The following is a 15,832-nucleotide window of genomic DNA, read 5'->3' as shown; positions in this document are numbered from 1 at the left end:
CATTTCAGTTCCACCCTTTGAGAATTATGTGATTTTAATCACATGGACCATTCCAATTATCCATGCTATTGTGCACCACATCAATTCTTTCCAATGTATCATGCATGATCCATTTCTTTCTAAGTGTTTGGTTCTTCCCATTTATTCTCTGGAAATCATAGCTTGCAAGCCAAACCTCATGCCACACCTTAGTAACATAGAGCGATTTTTCGATTGTTGCCTTGTTTGATTTTGACGTTGTTGTTGAATGGTGTGTTTATGTTGTGCTATTTTTATCTTATAGTTCACACGGAGAGCTACGTGTTTTGATTAAGAGAAGTGAACGTTCTTCAACTACCAAAAAGGCAAGTGACACACACCAAAAGTCCTAGTTTTAATTCTTGCACTGTAGTGTTTTTATAGTAGAGATGTCTAGGGTTTATGCTTTATGCCTGTTAATAAATCCTAGTAGTTTAGCTACACCACTTCTAGACTCCCTTAGCCACCATTAAATTTAGTTGTTATCTGCTATGCCATGAAAAAGGTTTTGATAGAGGTTAAGGAAAAACAACTAAGTTAATGAATTACCTGGGTGAATGGTGGAGTTATGGAGAGGGTGGCTGTATCAGGGGGCAAGACCCTGGTGCTAGTGCACACTTGCGGAAAGTCACCCAGGCTTAAAGAGATTGTAGACAAATCTTGCTCATTAGCTTTCCGTACAACCACATGCTACTATGGCTCTGGCTTGACAAAGTATGTTGTATGAACCCGGATCCTAGGGGCCAGGTGGTGGTAGAGGGATACTGTAGGTGGAACGGGGCCCTTAGGGAATGGTTCGGGTGATTACACACAGAAGGTCTCGGCCACGGTCTGCACCTGTCCTTTGAGCAAAATGTGCATCGAGGTAGAAGGATTGACCTGGCCATGTGGGTAAAGGTGTACAACCTCTGCAGAGTGTAAATGTAAGTACTTAGCCGTGTCCCCGGTTATGGACAACTTGAGCGAACTGACAAGTACTTGTTCGAAGATCTCCTCATCCCAATTTCTTAAATAAAATTTGATGGGTGAACAAGGGTAGGAAGGTACATTGGGGCTTTACCAATGTTATCATAATTTGGTACATTGGGGTTTTACCAATGTTACTGCTAATTAGATTGAAAGAAAATGTTTTGATAAATGATAGGGAAAAATTGGCTTTATGCAAATTATGCCTGAGCTCTACCAGCCAAATGTGCACTTAAGTGTTAGGTTGCCATTTGAGTCCACTATAGTGTCATCTTGCCAATACATTCAAAGTATTGACCATTCGTGGCTGTAACGTTTCATGTTGCAGATGTTTTAAAAGACGAGTGAGTTACGATGGTTAGGGTTACGAGTCTATCCTCAACATGCTCGCCTATGGCACATGAAGATGAAGGACTCCATGCTGTCTATGTTTGTTCGTTGTGAAACTCTGATGATATGCTAGCCTTGTGCTATGCAATTTGTAATACATTATGTAATTTCTGGATCATACGATGTAATAAAGACCTTTATTTCTTGGTATTACATCTTGTACTGTGTGTGCTAGCGATTGATCCAGGGACTAGCACAGATACACACAGAGATCGGCACCTTAAAAGGTGAGGTCGCTACAGATGGTATCAGAGCATTGTGTTGACAGTAGGTTCGTGACCCTAGGATTGGATTAGAAATAGGAAGACCATAGGATGAAAATTTTATCTAATCCTATTTCTATTAAAAAGATGGTTGCCTTGTGAACTTCTAGTATTCTCACCTACTCCATCCTCAAAAATGTTTTCCTCTTTCCTTAGATGATCTACCCCATGGAAACGATCAAGAACAGACCACTGATGCCCAAGAGACTGAAGCACAAAGACCGATACCTCATATGTTATTTCCTCAATTCATCATGGTTCACTACATTGAAGACCAACAGAGGACTTGAAGAAAGACTTCTCTCTAGACTCCACAATACCTAGAAGCAATTCGGAAGTAAAAGAGGAACTTGGAGCAATCGAGATAGAAATAGAGCGGACCACCATTAGTTCTCTTTTTGAAACAACGATAGCATAAGAAAGTAATGATCTTACCAAATTGTGGTATGACCATACTAGTTTGTTTGTGTTTGAACCATGTTATTTGATGTTTGTTAGATGATTGTTGTTTGCTGAATTGCTTTGATCTGTTGTGTTTGGGTAGGAATCTTCTTTAGAATCTTTCTATCTATTCTCATCTATACCCAATCCAACAAGTGCTTCTTGACAAATCGTCATGAAGAAAACCTTAGCAAACCAACCCTCATGTTCCTTATCAACATGAACAAACGAAGAGTGTGAGATACGCAAAACCCTAGTTAAGGATCACTAGAAATGTTTTCACAACAGTTTAATAATGGGGATTGAAACATTGATTCAATTCTCCAAGGAAATTTTGTCAAACTTGAGAGGTTGTCCAAGTGTTAGAATTCGAGATTGAATAAATCAAATGTGAAGTAATGATCTGGATGCAGGATGGATTGATCACCATTCCTACTACTCTTATTATTCTCTTTCGTAATGTTGACTTTGCGAATCTAGATAGACATACCTGCAAAAGAGATGTCGATGATTAAGCCTAACCCTTAGGGTGGAAAATATTATACCCTTATAGTATGGCAAGCGTTGCCAAACGTAGAACTATGTTTAGTTTGAAGGTCCAACCTCTAGCTGAAGAATAGTGGAAGACCGTTGGCGACATCTCGACAAGTAAGGAAACCTACTGGACTCACCTTGAAGATATATGTTGTTCACTATAAGTAAACAACTCCTATTGGAGGTCAGAAACCATACATATTTCAAGAGATGACCCAATGCCAAGTCATATCTAGGATGAACCCAACATGAACCCAAGACCTAGTCTAGCTACAAAAGTTTATTTTAAGGGTGGTAGCCACCCCAACATATCCCAAACCCATTTTTCTTTCTAGCCTCTTCAAATCTCGGGGACGAGATTTCTTTTAAGGGTGGTAGTCTGTCACATCCCAAATTTTTTGAATGTGAAAATAAAATAAAGCGAGTGTTTGTTTGTTTGTCATTGTTGAAATTTCCCAAGGAAATAAAACTTTTTGAAGTATTTTCCAAAATATAATTTTCACAACCTTTTAATTTAAAAATATTCCAAACCAAACCTATTTCTATTTTAAAGGTTTTGCAATCATATATGTTTTTTTAAGAGAACATCCACTACACCATGAACAAAATTTTAGGGCTAAGAACAGCCGGGAAAGATCTACTTTAGAGGGCGACTTAACAGCCGGGAGAAATAAACAGCCGGCACAAGTCTCTCACAACAGCCGGCACATGTAGCGACGAGGTGGCGAAAAGTTTTGGCGCATGTGGTAGACATGTCACGCGCCTAAAATGAAAATATTTCAGACTTTGGCGGGTGTACCGGGTCTATCTTGCCCCCTTACCCTCAAAATCCCTAAAACCAAATCCCCAAATTCCCCAATCACCGCCCGCGCCGCCGCCACCAGATCGTTTGCGCACCGGAGCTCCCGTCTCGCACCGCCGCACCAGCTCGTCGCACATCGAAGATACTGCCCTGTGGCGCCATACCAGGCGCATCAAAGCTCCCGCCCCACGCCGCCGCACTAGCCCGTCGCGCGCTGAAGCTCCCGCCCCGCGTCGCCGGAGTAAGCGCCGTCGAGCAAGCGTCGCCAAGACGACAACCAGCCATCCCTCTACGCCAGAGCCCCAACCATCGACGCCTTCTCCACCTCGACCCACCCCCTCGGTAAGCATGGGCTCTGCTGCATTTGCAGACCACCTCGCCCTTCTCCATGCCCCTTCTTCTTCCCGTGCGGGAGCCTACTCCATCCCCAGATCCTACCACGTCTCCACCCCGCCTTCAGTGGTGATAGAGCCGCTGGCGCATCTGCCAACTCCCTTGCCCTACCTTTTTCTTCTTCTTTCTGTTCTGTTTAGTTGCGCATGGCGGCTTGACATGTTTGTCTTTCTTTGTGACATGCTAGGAATCCAGCGAAGCTTCCCAGAGTCGAGCCTGCCCCTTCTCCATCTGCAAGTACTCAAGGAGATACACTGCTGGTGAACTGCCTTTCACGGTGACCTGACATCAGGTAGTATTTCTGGGATTTTGGACTTCGACAAGCATAGCCTCGTTGTGTATTTTGCTGCTGCATTGTTAATTTTTTCATCTAGAAGATTACTCTGATGCTTTGGTTAATCACCTGACATCAATCTGCTCAGTTTTTTTGTCACATCAGTTAAGATGCAGATTGGCATATAAAACTAGGATAGCTACAGACGTGAACTTGGTCTAGAAAAAGGATGATATTGACAAATATACTCCACTTTAAACTGAATTTAGGAATTATTGTAGTACGGTGATTGATTAGTTTGCAAGTATTTAATGAGTAACATTTGCACTATATTGTTTTGTTTTACATGCACAAGGGTATATTCAATTCAAGTAGCGCAGTGGAGGAGTTGACGGTCGGACAAGTTGGTCAATTCTTTGGTTAGCATACCTAGTGGAGTGGGGATAGAAGTGGATTGGACACTATTGGCCTGAGCTTGACCTAAGACAAGTAAGTCACTTCGGTTCCTTGGCTGTATGCACTTCTATTCCATCGTGTGCAAAATTTGTTGTCTCTTAATATTTTTTATTTGTCTTAGGGGTTATTTAAATAACTATTATAGAAATGGATAAAAGCTGGATGGATGCTGATAGGAACACCGAAACATTCATTAATGGGGTTAAAGGATTTATTCAGTTTGCTTTTACCCATTCAGCAAAAGGGAACACTATATTATGCCCTTGCAGAAAGTGCGTGAATTGTTCTTGGCTAGAAGCTACTGATGTCCAGGTGCACTTGGTATGTGATGGGTTTGTGACTAGCTATAGAAGCTGGGAATATCATGGGGAGGCATCATACTTGTATCCACCAAATAGTGATGTTAATGTAGAATGTGATGAATGTGAGGAGATGGATGAGTTAGAAGAATTAGTTGAGATGGGTGAACTGATTAGAGATATGAGACACGAATTTGGCGATTTGAGTGATAGTGATGATGAGGCTGATCCTAGTGACCAATACAATCCAAATAACCCTTTTAAGCAATTAGTAGGTGACGCAGCTGAAGAGCTCTTTCCAGGCTGCACCTCTTTCTCAAAGTTGCGATTCATTGTTAGGATGCTCCACAACAAAGCTCTTGGAGGTTGGACTGATAAGAGTTTTGATATGCAGTTAGCATTGCTAAAAGAGGCCTTCCCTCAAGCGAAACTACCTAAAAACTTCTATGAGGCTAAGAAAATGATAAAATGTCTTAGCCTTAATTATGTTAGCATCCATGCCTGTTACAATGACTGCATTTTGTATTGGAAGCAGTATGAAAAAGCTGATAGCTATCCGAAATGCAATACCTCTCGCTGGAAATCTGAAAAGAAGAAACCTAATGGGAGAAATGCACACAAAGTCCCTAGAAAAGTTCTTCGTTATTTCCCAATAGCAAAGAGGCTGCAGCGATTGTTCATATCAGCCAAGTGTGCAACAGATTGCAGATGGCATGATGAAGGGCGTACAAAAGATGGCTTTCTAAGGCATCCTGCAGATTCACCGGCTTGGAAGCATTTTGATAATGAGCATAAAGATTTTTATTCAGATTCTCGCAACATTAGGTTGATTATAGCAACAGACGGATTCAATCCATTTAGATCAATGAATTGTGCCTACAGCATCTGGCCTGTTATTGCGATTCCAGTGAATCTACCTCCTTGGTTATGCATGAAGCAACCAAATTTCATCCTCTCATTATTAATTCCTGGCCCTAAGTCACCTGGAAGAGATATAGATGTTTTCCTTGAGCCACTTATTGATGACCTTCATTCACTTTTTGAGGAGGGAATTAGAACTTATGATGCCTCCAAATCTGAATGCTTCCAATTGCATGCAGCTGTTCATTCCACTATTAGTGATCTCCCAGGTTTAGCTACTATAGCTGGTTGTGTCACCTCGGGTGAATATGGCTGTCCAAAGTGCCATTCTCCCACTTGCTCTCTTTGGTTGATGAAAGGCAACAAAACCTGCTACATGAGTCACCATAGGTTCTTAGATGAAAATCACCGATTTAGAACAGTAGATAAGGACTTCTTTGATGGCAAGGTGGAAACTAGGACTGCTCCTGAACCACTTACAGGAGAGTGATACGCCTCCGACGTATCCATAATTTCTGTCATTCCATGCTTGTTTTATGACAATACTTACATGTTTTGCTTGCACTTTATGATGATTTCATGTGTTTTCCGGAACTAACCTATTAACGAGATGCCATAGTGCCAGTTCCTGTTTTCTGCTGTTTTTGGTTCCAGAAAGGCTGTTCGGGCAATATTCTCGGAATTGGACGAAATCAACGCCAAACCTCCTATTTTTCCCGGAAGCATCCAGAACACCGAAGAAGAGTCGGAGAGGGGCCAGAGGGCCACCAGACCATAAGGCGGCACGGCCTGGCCTGGGCCCGCGCCGGCCTATGGTGTGGCGCCCCCAGGTGCCCCCCTGCGCCGCCTCTTCGCCTATAAAATCCCTTTCGACCTAAAAACGCAGTACCAATTGACGAAACTCCAGAAAGACTCCAGGGGCGCCGCCACCGTCACGAAACTCCAATTCGGGGGACAGAACTCTGTCCCGGCACCCTGCCGGGACGGGGAAGTGCCCCCGGAAGCCATCTCCATCAACGCCACCGCCTCCAACATGCTCCGTGAGTAGTTCCCCCATGGACTACGGGTTCTAGCTGTAGCTATGTCGGTATACTCTCCCCCATGTACTTCAATACAATGGTCTCATGAGCTGCCTTACATGATTGAGATTCATCTGATGTAATCGGTGTTGTGTTTGTTGGGATCCGATGGATGATACATTATGATTAGTCTATCTATAAAGTTTGTGAAGTTATTGTTGCTGCAATCTTGTTATGCTTAATGCTTGTCACTAGGGCCCGAGTGGCATGATCTTAGATTTGAGCTCTATACTTATTGCTTAGATTGTATCTACAAGTTGTATGCACATGTCGCTGTCCGGAACCAAAGGCCCCGAAGTGACAGAAATCGGGACAACCGGAGGGGATGGTAGTGATGTGAGGATCACATGTTTTCACGGTGTGTTAATGCTTTGCTCCGGTACTCTATTAAAAGGAGTACCTTAATATCCAGTAGTTTCCCTTGAGGCCCGGCTGCCACCGGCTGGTAGGACAAAAGATGTTGTGCAAGTTTCTCATTGCGAGCACGTACGACTATATACGGAAAACATGCCTACATAATTAATAAGCCTGATGTTCTTTCTTAATGCTTTGATTCCTATCAATTGCCCAACTGTAATTTGTTTACCCAACACTTGTTCCTTATTGGAGAGTTACCACTAGTGTAGATCGCTGGGAACCCCGATCCATATCTCATCATAATATACTTGTTCTACATGTCATTGGAAGTAGTATCAACTATCTTCTGGTGCCATTGCTCTCATATTGCTATTATCGTCGTGTTATCACATTACTGCTCTCATATTACTGCTACTTTCACATCACCCTTGTTGCTAGTGCTTTTCCAGGTGCAGCTGAATTGACAACTCAGTTGTTAAGACTTATAAGTATTATTTACCTCCCCTTGTGTCGAATCAATAAATTTGGGTTTTACTTCCCTCGAAGACTGTTGCGATCCCCTATACTTGTGGGTCATCAAGACTGTTTTCTGGCGCCGTTGCCGGGGAGGCATAGCTCTACTCATAAGTTCACCTGGGGAGTACACTCTACCTCTCTCTCTGTTTTTATTTTGCTTTATTTTATTTTGCTTAGTTTACTTTTGTCTAGTTTATTTGTGCTTAGTTTATTTCTGTCTAGTATTATTTTGCGTAGTTTACTTTTGCTTAGTTTATTTTTGTCTTGTTTTATTTGTCTCATATACCCAAAAATCCATAAAAATTTGAAAAACCAAAAAAATTAAAAACTGTTGTTATGGGAGAACCTACAACCTACTTGGAGCTTATAGAATGTTATAATAATTATAGAGAATCAAGAACTGGTAAAATAATGAGTGCTATGATAGAGAAATTAAATACAATTGCTAGAATCTTGCTTAGACGCCATGATATAAACTGTTGCTCTCAACAGGATACTAAACATCTTAAATTTCAATGTGGCTTTAGTGAGGAATTTTTTATTAAGAACTATAACCGGAATTGCTATATTCATTATGGGTTCGAAGAGGTAGAACAATTTGTCTTATTTATGGGAGCCTCCGAGATAGAATCCTTCATGGTTGAGAATTATGAAACTTGTGCTATTTGTAAAGACCTTAAAGATTATGTCTCTACTATCCTTAATTCTTGCATAGAATGCTACAGTAGGAATCCTTATATCCTTGATTATAAAGAGATACACATTAATGCACAAGAATGCACTCGCAATTTGCAGGAACCGGTGGAAGAAGAAACTGATGAACCTGAAAGCTCATTGGATGAAAAAGAAGAGGAGAGCGACGAACAAAAGGAGGAAGAATGGATTAGCTACCCATGCCAACCTTCTAATGAGAGTAACTCTTTATCTCTTACACTATTTGATTGTCCTCCATGCTTACCGAAAGAGGTTGAATGTTATGTTCCTGTGGATTCTCTTGAAATATTACCTATAAGTAAAACTTATGAGAATAATTATGCTACTGTTATTTATGATAATCCATGCTACTTTGATAAATCTTATGATAATGCTTTGTTTGTGCCTGATGTCGAAATGCATGGTACTAAAGAATTTTGCTTGGCAAATGTTTATGATAAATCTTTAGATGATGGTCCTATGTTACTTGATAATATTAATTGTACTACTAATGAAAATGGGATTGGAGAGTTCTTGACTTTATCTATGTGTCCCATATCTCTTGAGATTGATCGATCATCTTGTCATATTATTGATAAAAGTGAGTTTGAAAGTTTTAATTCCACTATTTTTGAGCTTGATAAAAATTATATGTTTGTGGATCACGAAAAGTATGCTGCATGCGAGAGTTATATTGTTGAGTTTATTCATGAAGCTACTGAAAATTATTATGAGAGAGGAAAATATGGTTGTAGAAATTTGCATGGTACTAAAACACCTCTCTATATGCTTAAAATTTCAAAGTTATTCTTGTTTTATCTTCTTATGCTTGTCACTTTGTTCTTCATGAATTTATTTGTGTACAAGATTCCTTTGCATAGGAAGCATGTTAGGCTTAAATTTGTTTTGGATTTGCCTCTTGATGCTCTCTTTTGCTTCAAATACTATTTCTTGCGAGTGCATCATCAAAACTGCTGAGCCCATCTTAATGGCTATAAAGAAAGCAACTTCTTGGGAGATAACCCATGTGTTATTTTGCTACAGTAATTTGTTTTATATTTGTGTCTTGGAAGTTGTTTACTACTGTAGCAACCTCTCCTTATCTTAGTTTTGTGTTTTGTTGTGCCAAGTGAAGCCTCTAATCGAAGGTTGATACTAGATTTGGATTTCTGCGCAGAAACAGATTTCTATCTGTCACGAATCTGGGCTGTTTTCTCTGTATAAAAAATCAGAAAAATATGCCAATTTATGTGCGTGTTCCTCAGATATGTACGCAACTTTCATTAGTTTTGAGTTTTCTGATTTGAGCAACGGAAGTATTTTATTAAAATTCGTCTTTACTGGCTGTTCTGTTTTGGCAGATTCTGTCTCTATTTTTTTGCATTGTCTCTTGTGGACTTTAAGCGAGCTTTTCTAGACGTAGAGAGCTGTAGCTAATGTTTTATTGAGTTCTTGCAATGTGCCACTACAGGACCAAGGTGGATTCAAATTTTTTGAGTACTAACCCCTCTAATGAAGTTTATGAGAAGTTTGTTGTGAAGGAAGTTTTCAAGGGTCAAGAGAGGAGGATGATATATGGTCAAGAAGAGTGAAAAGTCTAAGCTTGGGGATGCCCCGATGGTTCATCCCTGCATATTTCAAGAAGACTCAAGCGTCTAAGCTTGGGGATGCCCAAGGCATCCCCTTCTTCATCAACTTATCAGGTTCCTCCCCTGAAACTATATTTTTATTCGGTCACATCATATGTGCTTTACTTGGAGCGTCTGTGTGTTTATTTTCGTTTTGTTTGTTTGAATAAATTCGGATCCTAGCAATCCTTGTTTGGGAGAGAGACACGCTCCGCTTTTTCATATGAACACTTGTTATTCGTTTTACTTTTAATGTTCAATGATAAAAGTTGGAAGCTATAGCACTTATTATTATTTGGTTGGAAACAGAAAATGCCTCATAATGTCTTGGATAATTTGACACTTGGCAATTGTTTTGAGCTCTCAAATAGATTAAGTTTTTTTCATGTGGTTTAAACCTATTAGTGGAGAACTACCGTAAAGCTTGTTGAAATTGGTTTGCATAATTGATCTCTCTTAAGGTCTAGATATTTTCTGGTAAAGTGTTTGAGCAACAAGGAAGACAGTGTAGAGTATTATAATGCTTGCAATATGTTCTTATGTAAGTTTTGCTGTACTGGTTCATACTTGTGTTTGCTTCAAACAACCTTGCTAGCCTAAGCCTTGTACTGAGAGGGAATACTTCTCGTGCATCCAAAACCTTGAGCCAAAAACTATGCCATTTGTGTCCACCATACCTACCTACTATGTGGTATTTCCTGCCATTCCAAAGTAAATTGCTTGAGTGCTACCTTTAAACAATTCAAAATTTATCACCTCTGATTTGTGTCAATGTTTTATAGCTCATGAGGAAGTATGTGGTGTTTTATCTTTCAATCTTGTTGGGCAACTTTCACCAATGGACTAGTGGCTTGTGTAAGCAAAGGTTGGGAGGAGTGTCATCATCATAATAAAACTAAAATAAAAAGGCACTCCTTCATGGTATGAGATTGTTGGCAGGCACCCGAGGATTCGGTTAGCCATGGTTTGTGAAAGAAAGGTTGGAAGGAGTGCCACCCAAAAATAAAAATTCATGGGAGCCGCTCTTGAAAGTCCGGTTGGCAAGGTAGTTAGTGTACCCATTACCATTCGTTGACAACAACAAACACCTCTCAAAACTTTACTTTTATGCTCTCTATATGTTTTCAAAACCAAAGCTCTAGCACAAATATAGCAATCGATGCTTCCCTCGTAGAAGGGCCATTCTTTTACTTTTATGTTGAGTCAGTTACCTAATTCCTCCCATCTTAGAAGCAAACACTTGTGTCAACTGTGCATTGATTCTTACATACTTGCATATTTGCATTCATCATATTACTTTATGTTGACAATTATCCATGAGATATGCATGTTGAAAGTTGAAAGCAACCGCTGAAACTTATATCTTCCTTTGTGTTGCTTCGATGCCTTTACTTTGAATTTATTGCTTTATGAGTTAACTCTTATGCAAGAATTTTGATGCTTGTCTTGAAAGTACTCTTCATGAAAAGTTTTGCTATATGTTATCTACTTGTTAGCAACTATAGATCATTGCCTTGAGTCACTTCATTCATTTCATATGCTTTGTAATAGTATGATCAAGGTTATGTAAGTAGCATGTCACTACAGAAATTATTCTTTTTATCGTTTACCTGCTCGGGACGAGCAGGAACTAAGCTTGGGGATGCTGATACGCCTCCGACGTATCAATAATTTCTGTCGTTCCATGCTTGTTTTATGACAATACTTACATGTTTTGCTTGCACTTTATGATGATTTCATGTGTTTTCCGGAACTAACCTATTAACGAGATGCCACAGTGCCAGTTCCTGTTTTCTGCTGTTTTTGGTTCCAGAAAGGCTGTTCGGGCAATATTCTCGGAATTGGACGAAATCAACGCCAAACCTCCTATTTTTCCCGGAAGCATCCAGAACACCGAAGAAGAGTCGGAGAGGGGCCAGAGGGCCATCAGACCATAAGGTGGCGCAGCCTGGCCTGGGCCCGCGCCGGCCTATGGTGTGGCGCCCCCAGGTGCCCCCCTGCGCCGCCTCTTCGCCTATAAAATCCCTTTCGAGCTAAAAACGCAGTACCAATTGACGAAACTCCAGAAAGACTCCAGGGGCGCCGCCACCGTCGCGAAACTCCAATTCGGGGGACAGAACTCTGTCCCGGCACCCTGCCGGGACGGGGAAGTGCCCCCGGAAGCCATCTCCATCAATGCCACCGCCTCCATCATGCTCCGTGAGTAGTTCCCCCATGGACTACGGGTTCTAGCTGTAGCTATGTCGGTATACTCTCCCCCATGTACTTCAATACAATGGTCTCATGAGCTGCCTTACATGATTGAGATTCATCTGATGTAATCGGTGTTGTGTTTGTTGGGATCCGATGGATGATACATTATGATTAGTCTATCTATAAAGTTTGTGAAGTTATTGTTGCTGCAATCTTGTTATGCTTAATGCTTGTAACTAGGGCCCGAGTGGCATGATCTTAGATTTGAGCTCTATACTTATTGCTTAGATTGTATCTACAAGTTGTATGCACATGTCGCTGTCCGGAACCAAAGGCCCCGAAGTGACAGAAATCGGGACAACCGGAGGGGATGGTAATGATGTGAGGATCACATGTTTTCACGGTGTGTTAATGCTTTGCTCCGGTACTCTATTAAAAGGAGTACCTTAATATCCAGTAGTTTCCCTTGAGGCCCGGCTGCCACCGGCTGGTAGGACAAAAGATGTTGTGCAAGTTTCTCATTGCGAGCACGTACGACTATATACGGAAAACATGCCTACATAATTAATAAGCCTGATGTTCTTTCTTAATGCTTTGATTCCTATCAATTGCCCAACTGTAATTTGTTCACCCAACACTTGTTCCTTATTGGAGAGTTACCACTAGTGTAGATCGCTGGGAACCCCGGTCCATATCTCATCATAATATACTTGTTCTACATGTCATTGGAAGTAGTATCAACTATCTTCTGGTGCCATTGCTCTCATATTGCTATTACTGCTGCTGTTATTCTTGTTACTCTTGCTCTCATATTATCGCTACTTTCACATCACCCTTGTTGCTAGTGCTTTTCCAGTGCAAATTGAATTGACAACTCAGTTGTTAAGACTTATAAGTATTCTTTACCTCCCCTTGTGTCGAATCAATAAATTTGGGTTTTACTTCCCTCGAAGACTGTTGCGATCCCCTATACTTGTGGTTCATCAGAGAGAAGTGGACGCCCTTACAGAAAATATGAAAACTGTATTTGGAAAGGACCCTTCTGGAAAACCCCCCACAAACAAACGGAAACGTGGTGATCCACCACAAATTTTCAAAAGGAGATCCATCTGGTTTAGGTTGAGATATTGGAAAGATTTGCTGCAACCTCATAATATTGATGCCATGCACATCGAAAAGAATGTTTGTGATAACATCGTTAACACACTTCTAGGCGTTGACCGAAAAACCAAAGATAATTTAAACTCTCGTCGAGACCTTGAGGAACATAAAATAAGAGGTGCTCTACATCCTGTTCCAGTAGAGAAGGAAACTGTTTATTTGCCTTCTGCCCCATACTCATTGAGTCCAGAGCTGAAGAGACTGTTTTGCCAAATTCTCAAAGAAATCAGATTCCGAGATGGTCTTGCGTCTGATATACGAAAGAATGTCCATGTTAAGGAGAAGAAGATTGTTGGGCTTAAAAGCCATGACTGCCACATTCTTTTGCAGCAATTGCTTCCACTAGCAGTTAGAAAAACCCTACCAGAGGGAGTCGGTGCTGCATTGATCCGTGTGAGTGAATTTTTCAAGAAAATCTACTCTCCTGTCATTTGCATAAGTGATATGGAGAAACTAGAGAAAGAAATAGCTGAGACACTCAGCAATTGCCTGGTTATATAAGCATGTAGGCATATGTTTCATAAGTTCCTTTTTTTGCTGGAATGGTGAAGTCAAATTTCTTAACATTGTTCAATTTATATGCAGTTGGAGGTGCATAAATAGATGGCAAAGCAACCTCACCTCCACTAGAAGAATGACAGAGGTAAGGTGCGACAATATGTTACAATAAAATTAGTAGGCAGTATGTGTTTGTATTTATCTTGCTGCTTGCATAGTCTAAAGTCATATGATTGTTAATTTCACTGTCTACTACTGCCAAAGTCTTTAGATTTTAATTTCGCCAAGTATCTTGACACTATTGCTGCACCTTCATTCATACAAGTGTATCGCACGAACTGAAATATTAAGCAATATCAGAATATACAGTGATTCTCTACTTTCATACTAATTTATAACTAAAAGTTACAGAATAAAATTTACTAGTGATTAAAGCAGATGGAGTAAGGAAACACAGAGAAGTGATGTAATGAACACTCAGGTATATAAAATATTCTGGCAGCAAGGAAACAGAGAGAAGTGATTATGAAATGAACATGTATTACATGCCAACGCGGCTGATCCATATAGAGTGTGTTAATGTGTTAAATTGACTAGGACTCAAAAGACTTCCAGTAAAGACTATGCATAATTTCAGGTACGTGTACCCAGCAAAGAACCATATTCATCTAGAACTAATATAAGCAGAACGCATGAGTAACAAGCAGAATCCATATCTCTTCATGTTCAAAAACAATCATGTGTACGTTTTGGATCAGTACTATAAAATGTCAATATGTCAGGCATAGCTAGTTGTCTCTAAAGAAATTACTTGATCAGCCTTAGGTAATCCATGATGTTCTGTAACTCTAAAATTTCACTTCATTTTTCTCATATCTATGATCTGTAACATCTCTTTTATGTTATATGACTGTAAATTAATGTTACCCATTTTATTTCAGCAGTAGCTGCAAAAGGACGATGATCCCTGATTTGGAATGAGTACTTGTTGGATGCTTTTGTTCACTTCGATGAAGACTGCTATTTTAGGTTCTTGTGCACTATTGCTAAAGAAGTGAATTTGATTGATCTCTGTATCCTAGATATGAACCATGTACTAGAGAATGAATCTTGTCAGTGTACTTTTGAAGACTTGAATGGATCTTGTCAGTGGAATTATTGCTCGAATCTTGTTTATGTTCATTTTTGGAAATTGCATTATCTAGTGCTACAATCTACCAGAAATTTTGTCTGAATGTTAAACACAATTTTAGAGCAGTTAAACTGCTGGCAATAGCCAATAAATCTGACATTTGGGGCTAGTAAGGGGCCGGCAATAGTATAAACAGCCGGCACATCTATCTACCGGCCGTTCAATCAACCAGCCAGGAAAGAAGTACAACTGCCGGCACAAATATATCTAGGAAGGCAGACTAACTGCCGGGAAATGAAAAACAGCCGGCAAAGATTTTTTGCCGGCAGCTTTTTTGCGGGCAGGCTAAACAGCCGGGGAAAATTCTTTGCCGGCAGTTAAATTGCCATGTTATGCCACCTTTCCCGGCAGATAATGTGCCCCAACATTTGGTTCATGGTGTAGTGAGCCACAAACCTTATGAACGTTGGTTATCAATGGCCATGTAGCCATATAGGCTAAAGTGCATAAAATTATTTTTTATATTTCCAGTATAGACAATAAATAGGTTACTTAATGTCCCAAAATATTATTTTAATTTTTACAAATGTTTAGAAATTCGTTTGGCTTCATTTGAAGCCCTAAATTAAAAGTTTGAAAAGAAATAAGTAAAAAAAAAACAAATCGGACCAACTTACGCTGTGCAGCTGAAACGACTAAGCCCAAGTCATCCCACCGTGACTCCCTCCATTAGTTTTTCTCTCTTCTTTTTATTTCTTTCTTTGGGTCGTTTTCTCTCTTGGCCCATCTAAACTGACCAAACCAGCCCCCATCTCTCGTCGCCTTCTTCCTCGTGTTCACCTAACCCTTCAAGAAACGTACAGCAATGGCAGTCACTC

The 15,832-nt window shown here is 40.3% G+C and overlaps 1 protein-coding gene and 1 long non-coding RNA gene across 2 annotated transcripts; both read left to right on the top strand.

Annotated features, from left to right (window-relative positions):
- The first annotated feature begins 3,593 nt into the window (after positions 1-3,593).
- LOC139835710 (uncharacterized) lies at positions 3,594-4,640 on the top strand. The gene is made up of 3 exons (XR_011751224.1): positions 3,594-3,756; positions 3,995-4,099; positions 4,437-4,640. It is a non-coding gene; the product is annotated as an uncharacterized lncRNA (long non-coding RNA).
- Positions 4,641-4,684: 44 nt separating this feature from the next.
- On the top strand, positions 4,685-13,825 carry LOC139835008 (uncharacterized). The gene is made up of 2 exons (XM_071824949.1): positions 4,685-6,183; positions 13,153-13,825. Exons 1-2 carry the CDS (start codon positions 4,685-4,687, stop codon positions 13,823-13,825), a joined length of 2,172 nt encoding a protein of 723 aa, XP_071681050.1.
- Positions 13,826-15,832: the final 2,007 nt, after the last annotated feature.

This window comes from Lolium perenne, chromosome 1 (assembly GCF_019359855.2).
Source record: "Lolium perenne isolate Kyuss_39 chromosome 1, Kyuss_2.0, whole genome shotgun sequence".
NCBI classification, from domain to species: domain Eukaryota; kingdom Viridiplantae; phylum Streptophyta; class Magnoliopsida; order Poales; family Poaceae; genus Lolium; species Lolium perenne.
Note: the sequence above shows the minus strand (reverse complement) of the source record. Positions and strands in the feature narration are given on the sequence as shown.